We start from the raw sequence: 11,057 nt of genomic DNA, 5'->3' as shown, positions 1-11,057 counted from the left end.
ACACGTTACCTGATCGGCCGACTCACCTGTGTCATTACACAGGTGACCTCACAGTGTTAGTGACAGGAAGCGTTGTTACTCTCTCTCCTCACTGGTTTTTATTCTGACTTTATGGTTTCAAACCTTTGACTTTTCTTTCAGATTCAGTTTCTGACTCTGATTCGCTCACCAGCTTCTCTCTGAGCTTCAGAACCAGGTCCACGATCTCCACCTCGGACTTGTCTTTGGTCCACCTCAGCAGGTCCTGGGGAGAACAGGGCACCAGGTTCACCAGGTGTTTACTGTCAACAGTGGTCTGATGGAGGGACTCACAGAGTCACAGATGTTTGTTGACAGTGAACAGCTGTTTAGTAGATGTTTACATTCTAAAAGCTGTATGTTTACAGTAAACAGGGACTCACTGCGTCACAGATGACCTCCAGGTGAAGACTCTCCAGTTTCTGAGTCATCTCTTTATGTCGATGACGATACCATCCATCAAAGTTGGGAGACCTGAAGAACTTCCTGTCGAGTTCAGAACAACAGAAATGAGTTCCTGAGAAGCGAAACAGGAAAAGACCTTTAAAACGTCCTGAACACACCTGAATGACTCACCTGTACAGTCCCATCCAATCACCTTTGAGCACTGACGTGAGCTGAGGCCCGGTGTGATCCAGAGTGGACATGAACTCTTCCTGACTGAAGGGTCGAACCTGAGGAGGAGTCTGAGCACACAGACAGAATCAACCAGGTGTCCCCCCCACACTGCTGACATCACAGGTGATCCACTTCCTGTTACCTTCCACGGCGTCACCGATCTCTGCAGAGGCATCAGGCTCGCCATGTACCGCTCCTATCAGACAAGACACAGGGTTAAACTCAATACACAGATTTTCTGCTCTTTGATTGGACAAACTGGATCACGAGTCATCGTCACGACATGTAGTGAACAGAGCGATGTGATTGGCTGTTTCTCACCAGCGGAATGATGAAGCTCTGCGTGAGCTCTAACAGGTGTCTCCTTAGGATGGCGGTCTGGACCTCTGACGGTCTCTTCCTCTGGATCCCCTAAAGACACAAACACGATTCTGTTTGACGATCAATCTTTACACATCTTCGTGTCAACAATCATTAATCTTTACACGTCTTCATGTCAACGATAACGATCAATAATCTTTACACGTCTTCGTGTCAACGATAACGATCAATAATCTTTACACGTCTTCATGTCAACGATAACGATCAATAATCTTTACACGTCTTCATGTCAACGATAACGATCAATAATCGTTACACGTCTTCATGTCAACGATAACGATCAGTAATCTTTACACGTCTTCATGTCACCGATCAATAATCTTTACACGTCTTCATGTCAACGATAACGATCATTAATCTTTACACGTCTTCATGTCAACGATCATTAATCTTTACACGTCTTCATGTCAACGACAACGATCAATAATCTTTACACGTCTTCATGTCAACGATAACGATCATTAATCTTTACACGTCTTCATGTCAACGATCAATAATCTTTACACGTCTTCATGTCAACGATAACGATCAATAATCTTTACACGTCTTCATGTCAACGATCAATAATCTTTACACGTCTTAATCTTAACACGTGTCCGTGTCACCGATCAATAATCTTTACACGTCTTCATGTCAACGATAACGAAAAATAATCTTTACACGTCTTCATGTCAACGATAACGAAAAATAATCTTTACACGTCTTCATGTCAACGATCAATAATCTTTACACGTCTTCATGTCAACGATCAATAATCTTTACACGTCTTCATGTCAACGATAACGAAAAATAATCTTTACACGTCTTCGTGTCAACAATCATTAATCTTTACACGTCTTCATGTCAACGATCAATAATCTTTACACGTCTTCATGTCAACGATCAATAATCTTTACACGTCTTCATGTCAACGATAACGATCAATAATCTTTACACGTCTTCATGTCAACGATAACGATCAATAATCTTTACACGTCTTCATGTCAACGATAACGATCAATAATCTTTACACGTCTTCATGTCAACGATAACGATCAGTAATCTTTACACGTCTTCATGTCAACGATCAATAATCTTTACACGTCTTCATGTCAACGATAACGATCATTAATCTTTACACGTCTTCATGTCAACGATAACGATCATTAATCTTTACACGTCTTCATGTCAACGATAATGATCATTAATCTTTACACGTCTTCATGTCAACGATCAATAATCTTTACACGTCTTCATGTCAACGATAACGATCAATAATCTTTACACGTCTTCATGTCAACGATAACGATCAATAATCTTTACACGTCTTCATGTCAACGATAACGATCATTAATCTTTACACGTCTTCATGTCAACGATAACGATCAGTAATCTTTACACGTCTTCATGTCACCGATCAATAATCTTTACACGTCTTCATGTCAACGATAACGATCATTAATCTTTACACGTCTTCATGTCAACGATCATTAATCTTTACACGTCTTCATGTCAACGATAACGATCAATAATCTTTACACGTCTTCATGTCAACGATAACGATCATTAATCTTTACACGTCTTCATGTCAACGATCAATAATCTTTACACGTCTTCATGTCAACGATAACGATCAATAATCTTTACACGTCTTCATGTCAACGATAACGATCAATAATCTTTACACGTCTTCATGTCAACGATAACGATCAATAATCTTTACACGTCTTCATGTCAACGATAACGATCAATAATCTTTACACGTCTTCATGTCAACGATAACGATCAGTAATCTTTACACGTCTTCATGTCAACGATCAATAATCTTTACACGTCTTCATGTCAACGATAACGATCATTAATCTTTACACGTCTTCATGTCAACGATAACGATCATTAATCTTTACACGTCTTCATGTCAACGATAACGATCATTAATCTTTACACGTCTTCATGTCAACGATAACGATCATTAATCTTTACACGTCTTCATGTCAACGATAACGATCATTAATCTTTACACGTCTTCATGTCAACGATAACGATCATTAATCTTTACACGTCTTCATGTCAACGATCAATAATCTTTACACGTCTTCATGTCAACGATAACGATCAATAATCTTTACACGTCTTCATGTCAACGATAACGATCATTAATCTTTACACGTCTTCATGTCAACGATCAATAATCTTTACACGTCTTCATGTCAACGATAACGATCAATAATCTTTACACGTCTTCATGTCAACGATAACGATCAATAATCTTTACACGTCTTCATGTCAACGATCAATAATCTTTACACGTCTTAATCTTAACACGTGTCCGTGTCACCGATCAATAATCTTTACACGTCTTCATGTCAACGATAACGAAAAATAATCTTTACACGTCTTCATGTCAACGATAACGATCAGTAATCTTTACACGTCTTCATGTCAACGATCAATAATCTTTACACGTCTTCATGTCAACGATAACGATCATTAATCTTTACACGTCTTCATGTCAACGATCAATAATCTTTACACGTCTTCATGTCAACGATAACGATCAATAATCTTTACACGTCTTCATGTCAACGATAACGATCATTAATCTTTACACGTCTTCATGTCAACGATCAATAATCTTTACACGTCTTCATGTCAACGATAACGATCAATAATCTTTACACGTCTTCATGTCAACGATAACGATCAATAATCTTTACACGTCTTCATGTCAACGATAACGATCATTAATCTTTACACGTCTTCATGTCAACGATCAATAATCTTTACACGTCTTCATGTCAACGATAACGATCAATAATCTTTACACGTCTTCATGTCAACGATAACGATCATTAATCTTTACACGTCTTCATGTCAACGATCAATAATCTTTACACGTCTTCATGTCAACGATCAATAATCTTTACACGTCTTCATGTCAACGATCATTAATCTTTACACGTCTTCATGTCAACGATAACGATCAATAATCTTTACACGTCTTCATGTCAACGATAACGATCATTAATCTTTACACGTCTTCATGTCAACGATCAATAATCTTTACACGTCTTCATGTCAACGATAACGATCAATAATCTTTACACGTCTTCATGTCAACGATCAATAATCTTTACACGTCTTAATCTTAACACGTGTCCGTGTCACCGATCAATAATCTTTACACGTCTTCATGTCAACGATAACGAAAAATAATCTTTACACGTCTTCATGTCAACGATAACGAAAAATAATCTTTACACGTCTTCATGTCAACGATCAATAATCTTTACACGTCTTCATGTCAACGATCAATAATCTTTACACGTCTTCATGTCAACGATAACGAAAAATAATCTTTACACGTCTTCGTGTCAACAATCATTAATCTTTACACGTCTTCATGTCAACGATCAATAATCTTTACACGTCTTCATGTCAACGATCAATAATCTTTACACGTCTTCATGTCAACGATAACGATCAATAATCTTTACACGTCTTCATGTCAACGATAACGATCAATAATCTTTACACGTCTTCATGTCAACGATAACGATCAATAATCTTTACACGTCTTCATGTCAACGATAACGATCAGTAATCTTTACACGTCTTCATGTCAACGATCAATAATCTTTACACGTCTTCATGTCAACGATAACGATCATTAATCTTTACACGTCTTCATGTCAACGATAACGATCATTAATCTTTACACGTCTTCATGTCAACGATAATGATCATTAATCTTTACACGTCTTCATGTCAACGATCAATAATCTTTACACGTCTTCATGTCAACGATAACGATCAATAATCTTTACACGTCTTCATGTCAACGATAACGATCAATAATCTTTACACGTCTTCATGTCAACGATAACGATCATTAATCTTTACACGTCTTCATGTCAACGATAACGATCAGTAATCTTTACACGTCTTCATGTCACCGATCAATAATCTTTACACGTCTTCATGTCAACGATAACGATCATTAATCTTTACACGTCTTCATGTCAACGATCATTAATCTTTACACGTCTTCATGTCAACGATAACGATCAATAATCTTTACACGTCTTCATGTCAACGATAACGATCATTAATCTTTACACGTCTTCATGTCAACGATCAATAATCTTTACACGTCTTCATGTCAACGATAACGATCAATAATCTTTACACGTCTTCATGTCAACGATAACGATCAATAATCTTTACACGTCTTCATGTCAACGATAACGATCAATAATCTTTACACGTCTTCATGTCAACGATAACGATCAATAATCTTTACACGTCTTCATGTCAACGATAACGATCAGTAATCTTTACACGTCTTCATGTCAACGATCAATAATCTTTACACGTCTTCATGTCAACGATAACGATCATTAATCTTTACACGTCTTCATGTCAACGATAATGATCATTAATCTTTACACGTCTTCATGTCAACGATCAATAATCTTTACACGTCTTCATGTCAACGATAACGATCAATAATCTTTACACGTCTTCATGTCAACGATAACGATCATTAATCTTTACACGTCTTCATGTCAACGATCAATAATCTTTACACGTCTTCATGTCAACGATAACGATCAATAATCTTTACACGTCTTCATGTCAACGATCAATAATCTTTACACGTCTTAATCTTAACACGTGTCCGTGTCACCGATCAATAATCTTTACACGTCTTCATGTCAACGATAACGAAAAATAATCTTTACACGTCTTCATGTCAACGATAACGATCAGTAATCTTTACACGTCTTCATGTCAACGATCAATAATCTTTACACGTCTTCATGTCAACGATAACGATCATTAATCTTTACACGTCTTCATGTCAACGATCAATAATCTTTACACGTCTTCATGTCAACGATAACGATCAATAATCTTTACACGTCTTCATGTCAACGATAACGATCATTAATCTTTACACGTCTTCATGTCAACGATCAATAATCTTTACACGTCTTCATGTCAACGATAACGATCAATAATCTTTACACGTCTTCATGTCAACGATAACGATCAATAATCTTTACACGTCTTCATGTCAACGATAACGATCATTAATCTTTACACGTCTTCATGTCAACGATCAATAATCTTTACACGTCTTCATGTCAACGATAACGATCAATAATCTTTACACGTCTTCATGTCAACGATAACGATCAATAATCTTTACACGTCTTCGTGTCAACGATCAATAATCTTTACACGTCTTCGTGTCAACGATCAATAATCTTTACACGTCTTCATGTCAACGATCATTAATCTTTACACGTCTTAATCTTAACACGTGTCCGTGTCACCGATCAATAATCTTTACACGTCTTCGTGTCAACGATCAATAATCTTTACACGTCTTCGTGTCAACGATCAATAATCTTTACACGTCTTCGTGTCAACGATCAATAATCTTTACACGTCTTCGTGTCAACGATCAATAATCTTTACACGTCTTCGTGTCAACGATCATTAATCTTTACACGTCTTCGTGTCAACGATCAATAATCTTTACACGTCTTCGTGTCAACGATCATTAATCTTTACACGTCTTAATCTTAACACGTCTTCGTGTCAACGATCAATAATTTTTACACGTCTTCGTGTCAACGATCAATAATTTTTACACATCTTAATCTTTACACATCTTCATGTCAACAATAACGATTAATAATCTTTACACGTCTTTGTGTCAACGATAACTATCAATAAACTTTACACGATAACGATCAATAACGATAAATAATCTTTACACGTCTTCATGTCAACGATCAATAATCTTTACACGTCCTCTTGTGGACGTTCGTTCACCTTTAGCAGCCGTTTGATCAGAACCTTGTCTTTGTGCAGGTACGTCCTGTACGCCGTGTAGATACCTGCAGACAGGAAGTCAGCATTTACCACAACAAAACAGGATGTTCTTCACAATAAAACAGGATGTTCTTCAGCATGAGACTGAGTTTAGAGTCAGGTGACCTGGTTTAGTGTCCAGGGTCTTCAGCTTGGACAATTTCTTCACCTTCACCTGTTTCGGTAAATCACCTGAAAGACATGAGACAGGTAAACAGGCGAGTCATCCCTGAGTCATCACCTCAGAACCGTCTCTTCTTACCTGCCATCCTGACGTCTCCCAGCCGGACCACGTGAGGCCAGTTCTGAAAAGTCTTAATGAAGAACGGATTGGTGACTCCCAGAACCACGTTAGGCCTGAGGAGGATAGGTGAGACAGGTGAGTGAGGACAGACAGAGAGACAGGGTGAGTGAGGACAGAGAGAGAGAGACAGGTGAGTCCAGTACTCACGGGGCCTGTGTTCTGGTGGTGAACTCTCTGAACTCGTTGTCGTGGACGGTGAAATACGGCCGGAAGTCGCAGCAAAACTTCAGAGGACTGATGGAGCTGAGAGACACAGTGTTACCACAGCAACAACAAACACACTGCTCTCTGATTGGCTGCCAGGATTAAAGAGTGAGCAGCTTCGTCTGGATCAATGAAAACTCACAGCAGTCAGGTGACACCCCCCCCCCCCCCCCCCGCGTTACTGACCAGCTGCTCGGTCATGTGACCCTCTCTTGTTACTGAAGTAGAAATTGATCCGGTGTCTGCAGGTAAATTAACAGCTGATGAGATCGTTAATGATCTGGTTCCTGATTGGCTGTTCAGTTACCTGATGAGAGCCAGCACGGTCTCCGAGGAGACGGTGGGAGACGGCGCCATGACAACCAGCGGTTCCCCGAGCAACACGAGCTCCCAGAGCATCTGCATGTGGACCAGGACGGACTGGAAACACCTGAGAGGTCAAAGGTCACAGGGAACAGGCTCAGTTCATAATTTATTCGTTTAAATTTTAATATTTATTCATTTTATTTCATTAATCAAATTTCATGAACATTTGTCTTTTATTGTGGTAATTTCTTCATTAAAGTTTCTGGCTGACATATTTTATGTTTGTAGATGAGGACAAGAACAGAGGACGGACCTGAAGAGGTCCAGCTCGTGGATGGAGGGCAGCAGAGTCGGAGCCGGCAGGAGGCCCTGGGGAGATGGAATCAAACTTTATTGGTCTGTCCCTCAGCTTGTGTTGTTAATAAAGAGCCCCTTTCTCTTCCTGACCTCTCTAGCAGTCTGTCTCACTGGACTTCCTCCTGGTTTGTCCGTTTTTGAAGGAATCCGCACCTGAAAAATAGAATTAAATGAAAACAAACTTTAGTTCCAGCGTCAGGAAGTGACGAAACAAACATTGCATTTTCTTACTCCGCCTACTTTGAGCACCAGTAAGACCACGCCCCCTCCTGCTCGTCTGTAAGACCACGCCCCCTCCTGCTCGTCTGTAAGACCACATCCCCTCCTGCTCGTCTGTAAGACCACGCCCCTCCTGCTCGCCTGTAAGACCACGCCCCCTCCTGCTCGCCTGTAAGACCACATCCCCTCCTGCTCGCCTGTAAGACCACGCCCCCTCCTGCTCGCCTGTAAGACCACGCCCCCTCCTGCTCGCCTGTAAGACCACATCCCCTCCTGCTCGCCTGTAAGACCACGCCCCCTCCTGCTCGCCTGTAAGACCACGCCCCCTCCTGCTCGCCTGTAAGACCACGCCCCCTCCTGCTCGCCTGTAAGACCACGCCCCCTCCTGCTCGTCTGTAAGACCACGCCTCCTCCTGCTCGTCTGTAAGACCACATCCCCTCCTGCTCGCCTGTAAGACCACGCCCCCTCCTGCTCGTCTGTAAGACCACGCCCCTCCTGCTCGCCTGTAAGACCACATCCCTCCTGCTCGCCTGTAAGACCACGCCTCCTCCTGCTCGCCTGTAAGACCACGCCTCCTCCTGCTCGCCTGTAAGACCACGCCTCCTCCTGCTCGCCTGTAAGACCACGCCCCCTCCTGCTCGTCTGTAAGACCACGCCCCCTCTGCTCGCCTGTAAGACCACATCCCCTCTTACTCGCCTGTAAGACCACATCCCCTCCTGCTCGCCTGTAAGACCACATCCCCTCCTGCTCGCCTGTAAGACCACGCCCCCTCCTGCTCGCCTGTAAGACCACGCCCCCTCCTGCTCGTCTGTAAGACCACGCCCCCTCCTGCTCGTCTGTAAGACCACGCCTCCTCCTGCTCGCCTGTAAGACCACACCCCCTCCTGCTCGCCTGTAAGACCACGCCCCCTCCTGCTCGCCTGTAAGACCACGCCCCCTCTGCTCACCTGTAAGACCACGCCCATCACAGGCAGGTTGAGGGTCAGTCCAGGTACTGGTGAAGGCCATTGGTCGATCTCGTTACACACTGTGAGGAGGACAGAAAGATGAGACGTCAGGTGACATGATGACAGTGATGTCATAATTATTCCTGTTACGTCGGCGTGACATCATCACCTGCTTCCAGACAGGGCTGCAGCTTCTCAAAGAACTCAGGAGCAACGATGTGCAGCAGCGAGTGGAACAGGTGAGTGTACGGTAACCTGGACACCAGCACCAGAGACTGAAACACAGAGTCACATGACCTCTCAGCTGTCAGTCAAAGTGAACAGGTGTTACCGCATGAACAGGTGAGCACAAGTGCCTCTGACCTTCTGGAAGTAGCCTCTCTTCACAGAGACGTCCTTCACCTGTCTGAAATAGACGTAACCAAAGAAATGGGACGCTTCCGTCTGCGGAGACAGCAAGACACGCAGGTCATTACATCATTAGCAGCGTCCAATCAGCTGCTCCGAGCTGGGATCCAATCAAACCCTTTCACCACAGGAAGCATGCTGCAGTTAAAGCTGATATCTGATTGGTTCCTCACCTGCAGGGTGACGGGGGCGTCTCTGTTGTAAGCGTCCTCCCGGAACCTCGCCGCTCTGCGACCAACTGACTGGCGCAACCTGAAGCTGAACTGAGTGTCACCGAGGCATCCTGGGAAATCAGACAACACATGTGACCTTTGACCTCAGAGTCCTGCGGAACACACCAGGAAGCTGAACTCACCTGAGTACGAGTCGGGGAAGGACAGGTAGCAGATGCTGGTTTTCTGACAACGAAACACAAAGACATGATCAATAAATCCATAATCAACAGGTCGATTATAAGTTCAGGATAAAGATCTGTTAAATCAAAGTTACCTCCTTCTCAGTGAGTTTCACATCCTGAGGATAAACCAGCTGAAAACCAAAAGCAGAAATGACTCACACCAAATTCCATTCAGAATTCTGCTAATTAATGGATCGCTGCTTCTCACCACACTGTAAAGCACTGACTTTTGTTAACTAATGACATGATACAGGTGCAACAGCTGCAGCCATCAGCAGCATCTTTCAGCTGCCAGCAGTCAGAGAGAAAAGACTGTCAACATATCATGAGGAGATGATGTTCACTTCGGCTCACACATCAGTCACTGCAATAACACCTCCTTTCATTCCCACAATCTTCTGATGAGCGGCAGCAGCAATTTTAAGAACTTATTAGATGTATAATTCGAAAAGATGAATGCCGAAGTCAACAGAGACTCTGTCCGTTCCTGGACTTATAACTGATTGTTTACCAAAAGCTACCTTTGCCGAAAAGGACGGCAACTTTTGAAAATGGTCTTAACTTTTGAACGGAGTCTGGTGCACCTGTCTCCAACACAATGACGGTTGTACTTCCGGCGGAAGGTTTCCCGTCCTGTTCATCAAACATCCGAAGGTGTGCTCGGATCATTGATCTGATTCTGATCTGTAGCGCTGGGGATACACCATGCTAACGATGCTAAGCTAACGCCGTACCTCGATGGCCTGCCCGAGCTCCAGGTCGAAGGTAACGACACACACGCACTCCAACCAGGAGGAGAACCGGGCCCACGGACACCGGCTGTCCCCGCCGTCCGCCGCCTCACGTCGGGGAGAACCGGAGCCGTCAAACGGGTTCATCACGACCGGATCAGCGCTCCGAGACCTCCACCGTCCCCTCTCCGGTCCTCCATCAAAAATAACGTGAAAGACACCGGAGACAGTGGCGCCTCTGGCGGCCCCTGCTGGAGAGAGCGGTACTGCAGTGTGTACATACACATATATATATATATA

At 42.8% G+C, this 11,057-nt stretch overlaps 1 protein-coding gene across 1 annotated transcript; it reads right to left on the bottom strand.

The window, feature by feature from the left end:
* Nucleotides 1–49: 49 nt before the first annotated feature.
* On the bottom strand, nucleotides 50–10,990 carry LOC119890975 (protein DENND6B-like). Its single transcript, XM_038702349.1, has 19 exons — nucleotides 10,761–10,990; nucleotides 10,119–10,157; nucleotides 9,985–10,027; nucleotides 9,803–9,912; nucleotides 9,585–9,665; nucleotides 9,391–9,496; nucleotides 9,222–9,301; nucleotides 8,144–8,206; nucleotides 8,010–8,065; nucleotides 7,698–7,820; nucleotides 7,334–7,429; nucleotides 7,145–7,239; nucleotides 7,009–7,074; nucleotides 6,844–6,908; nucleotides 958–1,047; nucleotides 779–832; nucleotides 595–704; nucleotides 402–504; nucleotides 50–244 (listed from the first exon to the last, which is right to left on the bottom strand). Exons 1-19 carry the CDS (start codon nucleotides 10,902–10,904, stop codon nucleotides 110–112), a joined length of 1,659 nt encoding a protein of 552 aa, XP_038558277.1. The 5' UTR covers nucleotides 10,905–10,990; the 3' UTR covers nucleotides 50–109.
* Nucleotides 10,991–11,057: the final 67 nt, after the last annotated feature.

Source organism: Micropterus salmoides, unplaced genomic scaffold (assembly GCF_014851395.1).
Source record: "Micropterus salmoides isolate LMB-PRFRI ecotype aquatic unplaced genomic scaffold, ASM1485139v1 Ms_hic_scaffold_638, whole genome shotgun sequence".
Lineage (NCBI taxonomy): Eukaryota > Metazoa > Chordata > Actinopteri > Centrarchiformes > Centrarchidae > Micropterus > Micropterus salmoides.
This window is presented reverse-complemented; position numbering and strand designations above follow the sequence as displayed.